Source organism: Humulus lupulus, chromosome 2, assembly GCF_963169125.1.
Source record: "Humulus lupulus chromosome 2, drHumLupu1.1, whole genome shotgun sequence".
Lineage (NCBI taxonomy): Eukaryota > Viridiplantae > Streptophyta > Magnoliopsida > Rosales > Cannabaceae > Humulus > Humulus lupulus.
In genome coordinates, this window is record NC_084794.1 from 173,541,039 (window position 1) to 173,559,802 (window position 18,764).

At 36.5% G+C, this 18,764-nt stretch overlaps 1 protein-coding gene and 1 non-coding gene across 3 annotated transcripts; one reads left to right on the forward strand and one right to left on the reverse strand.

Annotated features, from left to right (window-relative positions):
• Positions 1-10,107: 10,107 nt before the first annotated feature.
• Positions 10,108-14,202, forward strand: LOC133818726 (pentatricopeptide repeat-containing protein At5g64320, mitochondrial). 2 transcript variants are annotated; one of them, XR_009886070.1, is made up of 3 exons: positions 10,108-10,723; positions 10,875-13,314; positions 14,036-14,202. XR_009886070.1 is itself a non-coding variant. In XM_062251758.1 (2 exons), exon 2 carries the CDS (start codon positions 10,966-10,968, stop codon positions 13,117-13,119), a length of 2,154 nt encoding a protein of 717 aa, XP_062107742.1. In that variant the 5' UTR covers positions 10,108-10,723; positions 10,875-10,965; the 3' UTR covers positions 13,120-13,438. The 2 variants fall into 2 exon arrangements, 1 of the variants encoding a protein (XP_062107742.1); XM_062251758.1 differs by lacking the exon at positions 14,036-14,202 and having other exon boundaries at positions 10,875-13,438.
• Positions 10,494-10,611, reverse strand: LOC133820397 (small nucleolar RNA snoR145). The gene has a single exon (XR_009886808.1). It is a non-coding gene; the product is annotated as a small nucleolar RNA snoR145 (small nucleolar RNA).
• Positions 14,203-18,764: the final 4,562 nt, after the last annotated feature.

The window sequence follows — 18,764 nt, forward strand, 5'->3', positions numbered from 1 at the left end:
TGGGTAGGAAGCAATCCATCCTCAACCATTGATCACCTAGGGAGTAGGTACTCGAGCGTGATCCAACGATCACAATTACCAAGGCATGGATCATAATAAAAAAAATAGGAAAAGGACGCCTCGGGTACAGCGTGAAAGGACGCATTGCTGGTAACTGGTTTACCATATGCGCAACAGAAAGCACAAGGTGTTGGGCCCAAAGATTTCAAAAAAAAATTATTTAAACAAACTATAAATAATCGGATTCATTAACATGAAAAACATTAATCATAAAGAAATAAAAAGATGAGGATTTACCTGTTGAAGAAATATCAAGAATCCTTGCTATCTTTTTGTATCTCCAACGAACATCCAATCCAAAGTAGTTCATTAAAATACGCAGACCAAGATCATCCAAGATGTATCTCTACACCGCAAGACGTGTGTGGACACGTAGAGTAATGATTGGAAAATTTCTGATTCACAAGATATTCTCAACACATGAGATCTTGAAATATTTGGTCTGAGACAGATTTCAGGGATAGGAAAATATTACAATTTTTTTTTCTCTTTTGAATATTCTATATATCACATCTTTTGTAAATCTATATTTTTGATAGATTTATAAAAGAATTATATAAATTCAAACTATAAATCTATTATTAAATAAATAAAGAAAAAAAAATCAAAAACCAATCTTGATCTGTTACATGTTGTACACGCCAACAATAGTATATGGATTGTGGTTGCCGTGTAGCATCCCTATTTTTAGGGATGTGTTACAACCATTTTTCTTTAAAATATATTTAATAATTTATTATTAAAAAATATCTAAACATGATAACTTATCTTATCAGATTAATTAAATAATAAATATTAATTGAAATTCAAAACTAATTTGATTATCATAAATATCTTTTCACAATATTTAAATAATAAAACTAATTAATTCAAAATTAATTATTTTAAATTATTTAAATGCTATTTTCAAAAAATTTATTTTATTTAAAAAATAAAATTAGAAAATTTCCTTGATTAAAAATGTCAATTTCAAAAATCTCCACATTAATTAAATAATTTGTCTCAATTACATATTTGACCTCGAAGAACAAATTTCTTCTAAATATGTCATTTTCTTGATTTTTCCCAATTTAAACTCTTACGTTGAATAGTGTTGATAGAGCTATCTCGGAGACCTACAGACCTATAATTTGAAGCTCCAATAAATTTAGATTATTAATTAAAACTCTTTAATATAATAACATTAATTTATTAATATCAATATTATTCCACTAAAAATGTGAGACTGCACTCTTGTAATTATAGACATTTATTTATTGAGTACTTTTAAAACATAAAAGTGCTCATCCTTTTAATCACTATATACAATTAAATCCTCTATTAATGGTTCATAATTAAAGTAGGAATTAATCATTGTTTAACCTCTTTAATTATATCTTATTTCCTTAAGTACCAATAACTTTACTGATGAAGGTTAATTCATAAATTGATTTATGAATTTGAGCTCAATAATCTTTCAATTCCAAAAGTCAACCCTTAAGAGAACTATTATTCAATTCCTCTTGGAAATGTATAGAATCCATATATGAATATTATGTCCCCAGCCATCTACATCAATGAGTTCCCAAAACAAAAGATTTTAGCTTGATTATTCTAACAAACCATAACAAGTGAATCAAAGACCTCATATGACATAATTAGGAGTTCGTAATAACTTCAGGATTAAGATCAATTTGTATATGATCATCTTATTGATATGTTAAATTAATACTTATAAAGTAAACAGTATTATTAAGTATTAATAACATACCGGGTCCCGTTCATGTATAATCACTTTATACAAAGTACTTCCACTAAGATGTCCTACTACGTCACTAATCCGAATCTAGATTACATGTATTCATAATAAATGTGAATTGTACTTACAGTATTTAATCCAAAGATTCCATATAACTTTGTGTTTACTGTGAACTGTTTAAATTCGTTCCCTAATCCCAACATAAAACAGTATTTAATAAAAAAATTCATTTCAATTATTTATTTCATAGAACATTGTTCAAAACATATGTTTTAAAAGGCACTAATCCCAACATGCCTCAGGTACGAAATGGACATCTTGGGTGTGGAAAAGACCCATCATAAAATAACACCGATTGTTGGGCCCAACAATAGGGAGTCAACACATGGCATCACCTTTATTAGAGGTGTCAGGCCTCGAGGAAGCCCAAACGTCTCCCCCCGAATACGTGCAGTAAGATTACTCCTCTCAGTCTAAGTCTCTATTGTCTGAGGATGAGTGAAGACTTGGGGCGAAAATATTGTCTGTGTTTTCACCTAGTGACACAAGGTATGCATTAGGAGTAATCAAGTGTAACGTCCTACTACCCTAGATTCGTTACCATGTGATTTTAAAAGGTTCCATTAGCTCGCGACTGAAAAGTGTGATTAAATCAAAATAAAGACTCGTTTAATGAAAATTAAGTATAAAAGGTTGGACATTCATTAAAATTATAACAAAGTGTTACATTGGGATCCCAAAATACTGTTTTGAAATACATTTACAATCCAAAGATGTGTGTACAATTGACCTAAGCGACAAAATCGAACGTTTACAACGTGTCCCTCAAAACAACCCAATCGTGGTAGCCAAGTAGGCCAAATATGTACGTACTGCTCCATGCCCTCCAACTCATGGTTGATTGATCTTTTCCTTGCCCTTACCTGCACCACAGAGCACTCGTGAGTCGAGGCCCGGCAAGAAAACTTCACAGCTCAACATATAATAATTTACTTTAACAAATACATAATTAGTCAAACGCGTCAAAAAATTTACAAGTTCCTATCTGCATTCACAACAGCACAATAGCATAACAACACAACAGCACGCCAGCACATTAGCATAACAGCATAACAGCACATAAGTACAATAGCATAGCAGCATAACAACACGTAAGCACAACAGCAGCCTCTGCCGATCAGGGTGTGCTACCAGGCACCAAGTCCACGGTCTTAACTGAGCGAGAGAGTACAACACCCTTTGAGGGTCTCGCCCTGGTGACCTACATTCAACATGCTTAATCTTGATCCCGGCCTTTGTCGTTCGCGGCTCTTGTCGATCCTGGCCTTTGCCGCTTCCGACCTTTGCCGATCCCGGCCTTTGCCGCTCTCGACCCTTACCGATCCCGTCATAAACACACATATGACGTAATAGATACAAACCATATACACAATACTAAGCACAATCAAGCTCTATGGGCACAAACAGTTTTCTTACCTTGTGTCCCAAGCTGACAACCCAAAGCGATCCCGAGCACGATCCCTAAACCCGAGCCTGATCGACAAAACCTAGCCACAACATAATGATAAATATCCATCACGATCTAAATCAATAAAAGCCTTTGGAATAGCATACTAGCCTCCAGGACCTTGAATTCTACTAAATCGGGTAGTAGGATCCTTCCCAAGCCTTAAGATTTGAGTTCCTGAGCTTAAAACCCTATTTTGGTCATTTTCCCTAATTTGAGTCACGGCCCGCTGCAAGTCAGAGAGCTCTGGCTCTCTTATCTAGGGAACACGGGCCGTGGCATGCCTCATCCTGTGCCGCGACGCCTGGGCAAAAATTCAGAGGCTCCCAGCCTCTTCGCACACACGGGTCGCAGCGCCTGAAGAACAGGGTCGCGACTAGAGCCCAAAACCCAGAATTTCTTGCGTTTTTCTTGAGCCAAAACTTACTAAAATATATCCTAAACAATACCCAAACTCGGAATTACTTCTTAGCCTTATAACATGCATATTACCATAAAAAATAAAAAAATAAAAACTAAGCTAAACCCTCTGCCTAACTTAGCACCCCAATCCTTAAGTTCAATGCTCAAGAACACCCAAAACCAACCAAAAAAATTTACTAAAGCAGAGCATAGATCTTACCTCAGCTGTGTAGTCATGACCCCAGGCTATTCCTAATCCAGTTCTAGTCCTAACCTTCAACCACAGCCTCAAGAACTCAGAGAGTTCCCAGCCTTCCTTCAATTCTCCAAAGTTCCTCCAAGAGTGAGAGAGAGAACCCCAAAACATGGGAGAGAGAAAGAGAGTGCGTACCTTATCCTTTTTGTGTTCTGATTGTTCTCAAGGCTTCTAGCCTCAATCAAGGTCAGCCAAAAACTTGCAAAAGACCAAAAGGCCCCTAGGTCCAAAACTTACATTATAATGCCCCCAAGGGCGATACCATCATTTGCCACAATTTTTCCCTCTAAACCTCAATTAACCCTATAAATCCTCAATTAATCTTGACATACCAAATACGTCACCAAATAATTACCCGTTACCTGATAAACCCCAAACACATGCCAAGTTCCCAAAATACCCCTAGGCTCACCCCGAGTCGGGTATTTGACCCCGTTGTGACTATTCCGCTAATTCGCTCCATAGGATCGTCTCAGACCACACATCTCAAATATATCCCAATAACACTGGGGTCTCACTCGCAATACATACACAATTACATTTATGCTCTCAACGGGCCAAAATTACAAACATGCCTCAATTTACAGAAATGGGCCCACATGCATATTTAATACACATAAACATGCATATCTAGTCACATTACCACACAAATCACTTGTATCACACAACCACATGTATAACCCATAATCACACATATAATTCCAATTAGGCCCTTCAAGCATAGTAATCAAGGCACTCAACCTTAACAACAAATTCGGGACATTATATCAAGTGTATGCGGGAAGCTGGTTAAGCTTCTAGGAGCTTAACTGGAGCTCCCTGGAAGGAAGGCCTTTCCCATTTTTGACCGTTCACCGCCTTCGAAGAAGTATGTCCTTGGGGACAGTTATGTACTAAGGACTAAGTACAATCTCCAGTTCACATCTCCTCCACACAAGTCCTTCAAACATGCGAGATCCTTCCTCTGGGTATGGAGTAGAACTGCCAGATGTCATGCATAACGATATTAGACCACAAGCAACCTTTTAATGGTCACTGCAACACAAGGCGTGTTGTTGAATCTATACAGGCAACAAGCAGGATGTCTCACGATTCCATTTGACATGTTAAATCGTGCAGCTACCCCCAGACACTGTCAGAGGCATGTCACCCCAGCAAGTAGTGGGTTGTAACCTCATAAATGGGCCCACTCATGCCTTAACTAATGGAATGTATATTTATTATTTATTTAATACCCCATTAAGGAAGAATGTTTGTAATAAATTCCCAATAGGGAATTAATTGCCCTCAGCCATCTATAAATAGGGCTAGGGCACACAAGTATGGATCCAAGTTTTTTGTATTCAAAGCACTGCAAAAACGCTTCCTGAAACTCCATGGAAGCTTGAACCCCTAAGCTTCTCGCATCCTAAAACAAGTGACTCGTAGACGAGGGTTGATTAATAACCTAAACCACGTAAATCCCCGTGTATTTTACTGCATTTCTTTGTGATTTTATTAAATTAGTTGTCAGTGAAAAATCTAGTCAACATCATGTGTAAAGATATTTTAGATTTGAATTAAATAAAAGTATATTTTTCTTGAATGTTTGAATTATTACTGAATAATTATTATAAATATCAGAAAATTTCATATTCATTCATGAGAGTATGATCTTGTACGAGTACTAGAGGATTAAGATCATATATATTGAATAAAAATAGTTAGAAACATATTCAAGTAATGAATCTTTAATCAATAGTTGCTAGTACGTTTCGATAAGTATTTTAATAATACATGTGATCTAGATCTAGATTGCTGGTGTAGATAAACATCTTAGTGAATGTACTTTACATAATCAAATTATATATGACTGGACGGATGTGAATTAATTTCTTCATAAACGTACAATTTGCAATAAAGATTTAATTCATATCAATATGATGATCAAATGTGGATCTGTCTAAATCCAGAGTAATCATGAACTTCTCTTTATATCTGTTGGGTCTTTTGATTCACTCGGTAAGGTCTCTTAGAATAAGGAAGCTAGTGACTTTTGTTTTGAAGATTCAATATCATAAATAGCTGGGAATATGTTCTTACAAGATTTAGAATCCAAGTTTTCGAATATTGGTTCCCTCAAGTGTTAATTCTAAAACTGAATAGTTATTGAGCTAAAATTTATAATATGATTATAAATTAACTATTCAATAGTGAATTAATAGTACTTAAGGAATAAGAGGTAATTAGTGAAACAATAATTTTGACTAAATTTAATTAACGAACCAATAAATTGGATGACAGAACTGCACGAAGTGATTATATTAATGGATTGCACGAAATAATTTTGTAAATATAATTCTATAATAACTAAGAATTCAGTTCCATATTTATAGTGGAGTAATAATGGAATTAATAAATAAGATTATTTAATTAAAGAGTTTAGTAAATAGTCTGGTTTATTGGAGCTTAATATTATAGGTTCATGGTCTCAAAATCACCTCTATACAACATTGTCTAAGGCGTGGGTGTTATTGACAAAATAAATTGAGAGAGGACTCAATTGCAATTAATTTTCTAAAGCAAAGATATAATTATATATTATTAATTAATTAATTTCACTAATATGTTTTATTTGAAAACTATATACTAGTTGAAAATAATAGTAATAAGTCTTGAATTAATATTAAGAGAGAGTGATATTAATTTATTATAAGAGAATAAGTTAATTAAGTTTTATAAGATAAAGTTTATTTCGAACTAATTGATATTTATGCATAAATAAAATAAAGACATTATTTTTTATGCATGAGTATGTTGTCTTACTAACTGAATAAATAAATAAATAAAATTTGGAGTACAATATGTGTTACACACGTATTAGAGAGTTTGACCCAATTTTTGAATAGTTAATATTTTTATTTTATTAATTAATTATTTAATTGGTATTTTCATTTGAATAAAATATTAATTAAATAAATAAATGTTATATTTTTCAATTAAATAAATATTTAACTAATTCGAGACTTTATTCCCCCTCTCCAATATGTCAGGTCATCTCCAACTTATGCATTAAATCCATCTTTAACTTCAAAAATGTCAAATTCCTTCTCCAACCTCCACTAACTTTATGTTTATTTTGATGTTATTCCGTTATGCAACATTAATGTAACACATTGGATAACCAAGATCATTACACTATGTATTTTAAATAGTACTGGACTTGCTAATCAAGCCATTTAGATATAAATTTGTAACTAAGGATAATTAATGGATTAAGGGTTAAAGATTTTGACCATATAGGAATAGTATGTTCATTGAAAAGTTTGAGTCTGTACATGAGGTTAAAACAAAAAACAAGTGTTTACAAGGCATTTACAACTCTAAAAAATAATTACAACGTAAGCTGGCCTAAGCGGCAAAATCAAAGTTTTGGCTCTAGTCCTTGTTGATCCCTCGGTCATGGCGATTGAGCAGCTGCAAATGTACACGCCGCCTTTAAAGCTCTCCAACTTATGACTGGTCCAGCTTTTCCTTTCCCTTACCTGCACCACATAGCACCCATGAGCCAATGCTCAACAAGAAAACTTAATTTAATAGATTCAATAAGCAACATAGTAATAACAATATGCTTAGCAATAATATTCTGCTTAATCAAACACATAATTCAGTTTAACAATCCATACAGTTAGATAAGTGCAATCTGCACTTCTTGTTTATTTAAGTGACGTTCAAGTCCGATGCTCTTAGGCTGAGTCCTTTGGTCTTATGGTCTACCCCGACTCGCTTAGGTCGGGCTGCGTTCCGCACGCTTACTGTCGGCCCCGACTCCCTTAGGCTAGACTTTCGGATTAAATATAATCAAACGTATAGATCACACAGTACACAATCATATGCAACATATACAAGCATGCAGAAACGGATAATCATGTCCACAGTCATATCCAATTACAGGGGGGTCCAAGCCCCACAACTAAGGTGTAGTTTTCTTACCTCGAGTCCTAAGCAGATAAGGTATGGCAATCCTAAGCACGATCCCTATTCATGAACCCTAGCGGTATAACCTAGTCACAACGCAATAATATATAACCATAAATCATTTAGACTATTTAAAAGCTGCAAGGTAAGTTTCTATCCTTTGGGACCTCGAAATCTACTAAACTCGGTAGTAAAATCCTTCCAGAGTCCTTAGATTTGAGTTCCCAAACTTAGAAACCCTAACTGGGCCAAGTTCCCGATTTGAGCCACGACGCCCCTCAATAGCGTCGTGACCCTCTACAAGTGAGAGAGCATCCTAAGTCTATTTCCTGGACACGCATCGCGGCGCAAGTCACCCAAGCGTTAAGGCGGTTCAAAGAACACCCTAGGCCTCTGAGTTCACGCGGGTCGCAATGCTCAAGAACAATGCCACGGCGCAACCCTGCGAACCTAGATTTTCTAGCACTTCTCCTACGTTTTCCCCTGAACCAAAGTCACCAAATCTCACCCTAAACATATTTCAAAGCCAAAAATGAGTCTAGAACTCTCAACAACACAACATAGACATCACAATTACCCCAAAAACCAACCACAAATCTTACCCTAACTTAACAACCTAAGCTAGCATTAAAACCCAGTCAAAGCCTAAGCTAATCTATTAATCCACAACAAAACCAAGTTATAAACCTTACCTTAATAGTGATTTCAACCTTTGAACTGAACTTCAAGTAATCATAGCCTCCACCCCTCTTCAATTTTTCCAACTAATTCTCCAAAATTTCAAAAGCTTCCCAAGGCCCAAGAGAGAGAGAGAGATGAAAATGTGAGTTGAGAGTGAACTAAGTGTGTTTTTTGTGTTTCTGATTATTTCCTGAAGGCTTCCTAAGTTATCCTTTGGCACCAAAAGGACCAAAGTGCCCCTAGAACAAAAAATTGCTCTTGAACGTCCCCAAAGGCAATACCGTCATTTGTCACATTTCCCGCTAATCTTCTAATGACACTATAAATTCACAATTAATCTCGACATACCCAAATAATCATTTAATAACTACCAAACACCCAGTAAATCCCAAATACGCACTAAGTTTCCAAAATACCCCTAGGCTCACCTTGAGCCGAGTATTTGACTCCGCTGTGACTTTTCCGCTAAACCACTCACTAAGAATGCCTCGAGCCAAATATTACAAATATATCCACATAATAATGTGGTCTCAATCACATGATACATATAATTACATTTATACCTTCAACGGGTCAAAATTACAAATATACCCTTATTAAAAATAATGGGCCCACATGCATATTTAATACACATAACACATGCATATATATTTATTTCATCATATCAATAATGTATGACACATAATCACGCATATATTCAATTAATTGTACATATAAATCCAATTATGTCCTCCCGACATACTAATCAAGACACTAAGTCTTATTAGCAAATTTGAGACGTTACAATCAATATTGATGTTGCACTACTTATTTGATGCAAGGGGTAAAATTACCCATATATCCCTATGTCCAATTAATAATTACATATATATTCGTTATTAAGTATATTAATCCAATTAATCTTTAATTAATTTTTGTTAGTCTTTAATTTTTAAAATATACATCAACATTATAAAAAAAAGTAAAAATTATACAACACAAAAATTAATTTTTATTTTTGGGAATACAATAATATTAAAAACATAAATTTTAAACACTAAATAAAATCAACAATAACAACAATAAATAAGAAGAATTTTTTAATCGATACAAACTGATTAGAGATAAAAAAGTTTACATTGCACTTCGAAATGCACTAGTTGATTAATTGTGGAGCAAAAATTTTTTAATTTAAAAAATTAGTGTATACTTATTATTTGTATTTTTTTATTTATATTAAATGGAATGTTTACTTTTCATAATGTAGCAATTTAAGTTAAGTTAATTAATATTTTTTTATTGATATAAAATTATTAGTTAATTATATATTAATGTTAATATATAAGAGTATTATTTTTTAAATTATTTAATCGTGTTTAAAAAGAATTAAAACAATGAATATATTTTTGTAAAGTAAAAGTTGAAGTGAAATTTGAAGTAGTAATTGTACATAAAATGTGAAAAAAATATAAAGATAAAAGTAGATTTAAAATGAAGTAAACGTTGAAGATGTCCTTGTGTTAGTAGTTAATACTAAACGCCAGATTTTTCAATTCTTCGTTGCTTTCTTTTTGGTCCCGTTAGCGTCACGTTCTTGTTAACTCGCAACCCCATTTCAGTCCACAGTCCCTCAAATTCTGCCCACGAAATCTGCTCATCTTCCGGGTGAGAATTCTGCTTATCGCTGACCCATCCCTCATCCTCCTCTCTGTGATGCCCACCATGATTGACCTTTTCTGCCCCATCCTCAGTGGTTGAATCTGAGTTCAAAATTCTACTAATACCTTCAAGATAACTCTCAAAATCCAAATCCAAGCTAGAATCTTCAGAACTTGACCCCTCCTGTTCTGACCTACTGCTTTCTTAACTACAGGGTTGAACATCTTCTTCCACATAAATATATGAAACAGATTTGAGATTTAGCCGAGGGTTCAAGATGTTCCAGAAACAGAAATTCTGGGCATCCTACGATTCGGCTCATGAATCTGCGAAGGTTTTAAATGTTTGTTATATGGCGTTGAGTGAACGCTTTATGAATCTTGAATGAAAATTACTAAAAAGGATTATGAATTTTTGTTCCAAGTTCTAATCACGAGGGAAGGACAATTGCCAAATCAATTGGAGGATGCCTAAAGCAATAGAGGTATTGTGAGGGTTTTTGTTATCATTGTTGATAATGCCTCTTCTAACAATAATAGTTAATTATAATTTCAAAATCTCTTGAATAATTCAGTATCAGATTTGACTTGAAATACTTCTTATTGAATTAATGAAAATTTTAAATATTTTTGCAGGAAAAATGACAAACCAAATCAAGTGTTCAGATTCAAGAATCCTTTGGTTATGCGGTTAGTTTGATGAATCTTTAGGAACAGTTTTAGAGTAATGTTAAGAAGATCAACGTTCTCTGTCCATATGAGCAAAAGCTTACATTATTTGTTCAAAACATCCTGCTTTGCATTTTCCTCAGCTGGGGGCTTAAAGGATCATAGTCATGTACATACACTAAATAATAATGGGTCGGAGTCTGAAACTGAATGGGAAAGGTTACTTAAACCTTTCGACCTGAATGAGCTTCAGAAATTGCTTGTTCGAATTTCCCCATTTCAGCTTTGTAAGTTACTTAAACTTCCACTTGATGTCACTACGTCACTGGATATATTTGAATGGGCAGGCTCCCAAAAGGGTTATTGCCACTCATTTGATGTCTACTATGTGTTAATTGATAAGCTTGGGGCTGCTGGGGAGTTTAAAGTTGTTGATAGGTTGTTGGCACAGATGAAGGAACAAGGTATTGTTTTCAGAGAGTCCCTTTTCATCTTGATTATGAAATATTATGGGAAATCTGGGTTTCCAGGTCAAGCAACTAGGCTGCTTTTGGATATGAAAGCTGTTTACTTTTGTCAACCGACTTTTAGATCCTATAATGTTGTATTAGAAATACTAGTAGATGGAAATTGTCCGAAAGTTGCATCCAATGTTTTCTATGACATGCTGAGCAAGGGTATCTCTCCCACAGTTTACACTTTTGGAATAGTGATGAAAGCACTTTGTATGATTAATGACGTGGACTCTGCATGCTCACGCTTAAGGGACATGACAAAGCATGGGTGCGTGCCAAATTCAGTAGTTTACCAGACTTTAATACACGCACTCTCCAAGAATAACTGTGACAATGAAGCATTAAAGCTTTTGGAAGAAATGTTTCTGATGGGTTGTACACCTGACATTCGGACTTTTGATGATATTATCCATGCCCTTTGCAAGGCCAATCGGATTCACGAGGCAGCAAAATTGGTTGATCGTATGATTCTTCGAGGTTTTGCTCCTGATGATATAACTTATGGAGTTTTAATGCATGGATTGTGTAAAACAGGGCAAGTTGATGAAGCAAGGGCATTGTTGAACAAAGTGCCAAATCGCAATAATGTGCTTTTCAATACATTGATTAATGGATATGTTATGAGTGGAAGATTTGATGAAGCTAAGGCAGTTATCTATGATGACATGTTAAAATTTGGTTGTCAGCCTGATGCTTTTACATTTAACATACTGATTTATGGACTTTGCAAAAAAGGTTTATTATATTCAGCTTTTGCATTGGTGGATGAGATGACAGTTAAGGGATGTGAGCCTAATGTAATAACATACACAACGTTGATTGATGGATTCTGCAAGGAAGGCCAACTAGAGGAAGCTGGCAATGTTTTGAACGAGATGGAAGCCAAGGGGGTTTGTCTCAATACTGTGGGATACAATTGCCTTATATCTGCTCTATGCAAGTCTGGAAATGTTGATAAAGCCTTGACAATGTTTAATGAAATGCCATCCAAAGGATGTAAGCCAGACAAATTTACGTTTAACTCTCTAATATTTGGACTATGTAAGGTTAGTAGAATGGAAGAAGCATTGGGATATTATCGTGATATGTTTTTGGAGGGTGTTATCGCCAACACTGTCACTTACAACACATTGATTCACGCCTTTTTGAGGAGAGGGGAAATCCAAGAAGCACTTAAACTTGCAAATGATATGTTATTTAAGGGATGCCCTCTTGACAAAATAACATACAATGGCCTAATAAAGGCACTCTGTAGAGCTGGGGCTGTTGAGAAAGGCATGGCACTGTTTGAAGAAATGATGAGGAAGGGGCTTCATTCAGATAATATTTCATGCAATATTTTAATTAATGGTCTCTGTAGAAGTGGTAGAGTACATCATGCACTTGAATTTCTAAGGGATATGATTCATCGAGGTTCAACGCCAGACATAGTCACTTACAACAGCCTAATAAATGGCCTATGCAAGGTAGGACGAATGTGGGAGGCTCTGAATCTCTTTGAAAGATTACAAGTTGAGGGAATATGTCCGGATGCTGTCACTTACAACACCTTAATCAGTTCTTATTGTAGAGAAGGCATGACAAATGATGCTTGCATGTTTCTATATAGGGGTGTGGAGAAGGGATTTATCCCAAATGATGTAACTTGGTACATCGTGGTCAGTAATTTGTTTAAAGGAGCCACCAAAGGAGAGTAAAACTTCATATCCGCTGTCTTGATTTCATATAACACTGAAAAAAGTTGTGGAAAGTCTGGTAAAATTAAGTGGCTGGAAAGAAGGGTTAAGATCTTGGGAAATTAAGCTTTATATGGCTTGTTGAGTTTGTAACCTGATGGAAGGGGTACATGGTTCGTACTTCAGCTGACAATCACTGTTTTCTATTCCTAAAAAGTATGAAGGTCAATCTTTGATTGTTCACTCTTATTGATTTTGGTAATATTTTGTAGGGTTTATATATTTTTTTTTACCGATGTGTATTGCAAAATGTTTCAAATAGAACTCTAAATTTAATTTTGGTCAAAGTTTTCTGAGTTAAAATTATAAATAATTCACCAAACTAACCATTTAAAACAAAAATAAAATTATTTTGCTTAACAATTATGTTATATTTAATTTTTTTTTTCATCAAATTCAATTTTTTCTTCATCAAAATTAAGTTTAGGAATCTGTTTGAATCATTTTACAAAACACGCTGCGTCTAAAAAAGAATTTGTCAAAACACAGAATCAATACAGATAATGTGATAAAACACATGATCCAAAAAGATATAAACCCTATTTTGTAATTAATTATCAATAATATGTCATTCTTTCTTTTGCATCTACATTCTAAAATTTTATTTAAACAGGGAGAAATTGTATGATTTTAACAACTCATATCATTAAATGCATAGTTATACGTTTAGATAAGGTAATAGATAATGATCCAGCTATCTCTTGAGAAAATATTGAGTTTAAGAAAAATGCATCATCATGATTGGAATATCCCCATACGGTGCAAAATTATGTATAATAAGCACTAGGCAATATCATTCTACCATACCTCAAAGATGGACTCTGTATTTAGATCTGGCTATGTAGATTTTGATGGGTTTAATTTCTATTATGTACAGGTGTGATTGGTGAAGGGGAAGAGTGACCACATAAATGTGTTTATAGATTGAAGAATTTCTTAAGGCCTTGTTTGACCTTGGATCTTAGTTTTTAGTAGGAAAAATAGAAGGGAAATGTTTTTTGATAAGAGACTTTTAATATATACTAGATACAAACAACGTGCAATATGCATGCTTACTTAGTTTTATTTATAGAATTTATTAATTATTTTTATTAAATTTATATTAATGTCATATAAATTTTGAAATAAATATTCTATTTTAATTAAATAATTTATTTATTTTTGTTTAAGTTTATGTTTGTTCTAGTTTTTGAATTTGGGAATGATAACAAAAAATTATATATTATATATATATTTTATGTAATATTAAATATTATACGCGTATTTTAAATTTAAGTTTCTTGCTATTTTTTTTAAATAAAAATTTGTTGCTAATTCACAGTTGTTGATCCTGATTTTGGCCAACTGACACGAGGTCAAATATGCTTAATGCGGACAAACACGTTGAAATAAATGTGATGACAAAAACAATAAAGAACACAAGAGTTTATAGTGGTTCGGCCCCAGAATCTGGTAACAACCTACGTCCACTTGAATTGTTATTGATATAAGATTCAAAGGAGTGATCAAAGAACTAGGGTTCAATGAGTTTCACCAACCCCTGAAGAACAAGACAATATATCAAATATAAGAACTCTAATCTCAGATAATCAGAAAGCAAAAGTCCTCCTCCCTTGAGCTATCTTTCTCTATTTATAGGCTCAAAGAAGATCTACATTAATTTGTTACAGATATTATTTCCTAAATAATCGGATACTCAGGAAATTATGGGAGATAATTTCGGATTCTATCATAACTGCATAAGAATTTCTCCGTGTATAGAGTGTGTACAACCAGGCTGGTCGTATATAAAGATCTAACATTGTGCCAATAGATGTCTTCTTGGTCGATAGTCGAGCACGAATTCTGCCAGATGTCAGCCACGTGTATTAAACGTTTGCCATGTCATCCATGCCTGTTTTTTGGATAACATTTGCCCCCCAAGTTTGTTTAGTGCGACCAGCAATAAAGAAACTTTAGGGAAACAACCGTTCACATCCCCACGAAATCTGTCAGAATCCCCGTACGTTTTTGAAAGCCGTGACATAATTATGTCTAATCAAGCCTTTTCAGTTTTCAAGAAACACAATTTGACGGCTTATACACTTCCCCACGTTTCGAAAATGGGAAGTAATGATTACCACCTTTTGCCATACCTCGGCCCCTATAAGTAACTTCTTTTTCTTCCCTATAATTTTTTACTCACCATCTTTGTCAAGAACCTTGCTTCCAGAATACAGAGCTTCGAAACCAGTCAGACGTCTAGCCGAAGGTCTCTCCGACTCGAAATTTCTACTTTTTTTTTTCTTTCTGAATCTCCATCTTCGCCCAGGTAATCATTTTGTCTTTTAAACTTTTCTTTATGCCATGCATGCTGTTATTATGCTCTGTGACTTCCGTGTTCTTGAGTAGATTTTTATGAGGATTTTTTGTATAAACCCTTGAATGCTTGGTAAGAGGGTGTCTTTTTGCTTTGTATAAGTTAGGACTTAGTTTGATAGTAAGGATCATAGGCTTAGGGCGTAAGATCGACGTAAAAATTCAATCTTTAAGCTAGGTGAAAAAACTGGGTTTTTTCTCGCCTTCCAGGAGTCAAAAAAGTTCTCTTGCAGAAAACAGTTTATTTCCTTTTTTGATCCGTTTTTCAAACCACTAGTGCCGAATCTTAGTGTAGGGGTAGGATGCTGCTGGTTATTTAGACGCGAGCAACGTTATCCCAATCTTCCACACTACTTCGCAGACTGTGTCTTATCTCCTCCATTGTCTGTTTGCAGTTCATATGCAAGACCCTTGGGGAGGAGAAAGACCTATTGAAGACGACCTCTTGGCCTAACTACTTGAAGGCGAAGAAAACCCATCCACTTTGATACCAAAAATTCCTTTTTCTCACCCTAGCTCAAACTGTCCTCCAGCCCTAACCCAGAGAATGGCCCGAACAAAAACAAAAACTCAAAAAAAGGAAAACTCCTAACTCCTCAGGCCAACCTTCTGTTGATGCCCCCTCGACCAGTGGTCGAGGTGAATTCGCTCCTGACACCAATGTCCAAAGGCGTGCCCGCCCTTGTCATGCTGACCAGCCAGTTGTTGAGTGGCACGTTGTTCCCCAGAGTAGGGTGATGATACAGATGATCACCAATTACTTAAATAAATACAACCTGACGGGGGTCCCTAGTCAGACCTTCAATCGACCAGCGGGCCAACCTGCCAGGCGGAGCCTACAGCGCCTGGTCGCGGTTTCACTTCGAGGCAAGTGCCACCTTGCCTCTTCATCCGTTTTTTCAGGGGGTGGCAAATTACTTTGGAGTTGCCCCCTTTCAAATCACACCAAACAGATATAGAATGCTGGCCGCACTTTATATCCTCTATAAACTCAAAAAATGGTCAGTACCTACCCCCCACGAGGTCAATTTTCTCTTTGACCTTAAGTCCAACCCCAACCAAGATGGCACGGGGTTTTTTCGTCTCTGCCACCAAGAAACCGGGCGCACTTTCTTGTCTGACACCACTCATATCTCTAACGCGGGGAGGTATCACCATGAATATTTCCTTACCCCTGACCTAGCTGCAGACAACCTGGCCTTTACTCGAGGAGGTAAAAATTCTTATGCCAGTAGCTTCTTCACTTAGTGTTTTTATGTCGCAATGTCTTGACATTCCACTGTGTTCTAGGCCCATGGTTACGTCCAATCCCTACTCCAGGGATGGAGTCAAGGGCAAAACTCTTAGCCAGCATGTCAAATGCTGATAAGAGTGTCAAAAACTAGTTACTGAGGCTAACCTTAGGTTGGTTGGCCTTTGGGGCTCCCAATCTGCGACGAATGAACCTTCGGCGGGCGGTGCCCAAGCCGACGCGAAACCCGAGCAGCAACCCCAGGCGTCTCCTCCACAGAGGAGGCCAACTAGGGTTATGATCAGGGAACCTGCCGTCCCCCACCGAGCGGAGAAACCCTCGGTCCCCGAGGGCAAGGGAAAACAAAAGGCTACCGAGCCTACTGAACTTTCTGACAATTCGTCGGATGTAAATGGTGCAATAATCTCACTTTTAAATCATTTTCCAATTCCCTCTCATCTATTTGATGGGGACGGCAACTTTAGGAATGCTCCCTCTTTAAACTCAGATTTCTTCCAGGAACTAGGTAGTTCAGTAAATAATGCTACGACCAGTATTTGTAGCCCGGGTACTTTACTTGTAATCCTTTTACTTTTATCCTTGTTCCCTCTATGACCATTTATTCTTATTGCTCGAGTTTCTTTCTTTTGTACAGATATGGACTCTGAGGACGTCTTCGAGCATTATCAGGTTGCTGCTGCCTCTTCTGTCCCAAAAAAGGATAGCAAGAGGACTCGAGGGGAAACCAGCAAGAACCCTTCGAAGAAGGCTCGAACAGACGATGCTCCAGCCACTGCCCCTTCCAAGGAGAACACGACACCTCCGCCCCCCACTGAGCAGACGAATCCCACACCTGTTAATCCACAGCCCTCTTCTAAAGCCGCTGACAAGGAGGCATTGGACAACTTGCCCGAAGGCTCCCTGCCCAGCTTCGTGGTCGGGTCAGCCCGAGAGAGGATATACAAACTCTCAAAGCACAGATGCAGTCAGGCTGCCATCACTGAAACTGCTTCGATGGATGCTGACCAGGTCGTCAACAGAGGGCTGAACGAGATAGTTAGCGTAAGTCATCTCCTGCTACTTTGCCATTTATGTCTGATTCCTTTCCCTTACTTTGTTTCATTTTTTATCTTCCAGGGGCTGCTAACTCTAATTGCTGGCTGGCGCTGTGTTGGGGCGTTGGTTTCTCACGGAAAGAACTTTGACTCCAGGCTTGCTCAGGCTAAGCAAGCACTTGAGTCTGATAACAACAAGTTGCTCGAGGAGAAAAAGGAGCTGTCCAAACTGAACGAGCAACTGTGCAAGGACCAAGCCACTCTCACCCAAGAGCTCTGGACAGCCAAGATGCTTTGAAGAAAGCCAATGTGTCTAGAGAAAAATTCAGAGAGAGTGCCAAGCTTGTCACTCAAGAATGTAAGCAACTTGGACTTGATCTGACCGCCAGCAGGGAGGAGACGGCGAAGCTTGAGAAGCGGGTGCAGGAGCTCGAGGAGGAAGGGGCCAAAAATTTAAAGAAGTACAAGGAAGTCACTCACCTCTGCTTCTACGAGTTCTGGAAGCACAACCGGGAGGCCAACTTCAACTACCTGTCCGAGCGGTTGAAGAGGACTCTGATGGCGCAATGCGCCATTCGATTGGAAGAAGAGGAGAAGGCCAAGGCACCTACCGCCGACGCTGAAGCTGGTCCTCCTGCCGACCAGGGCATTCCCCCTAATCCTCAAGACCCTCCTGCTCCTCAGTAATATTTTTTTCTTTTATTTCGTTTTTGCGACCCACGAGTCGTATTGTAAAGACAATTGGTTTTTATTGCTGCGTGGGCAGCTCTTTTACTTTTAATTAAACAATTACATCCGAGCAGTACTGCTCGCAGTGTAATAGAATGCTTTTTGATATTATAATATTTTCGTCTATTATAACATCTGTTCGTATGACCGAACTTAGCATAGTACTTTGGTTTGATTCAACAAAATATAAATTTTGAAAAATACTCTAAGTACCGTAGCATGCTTTCACTTAT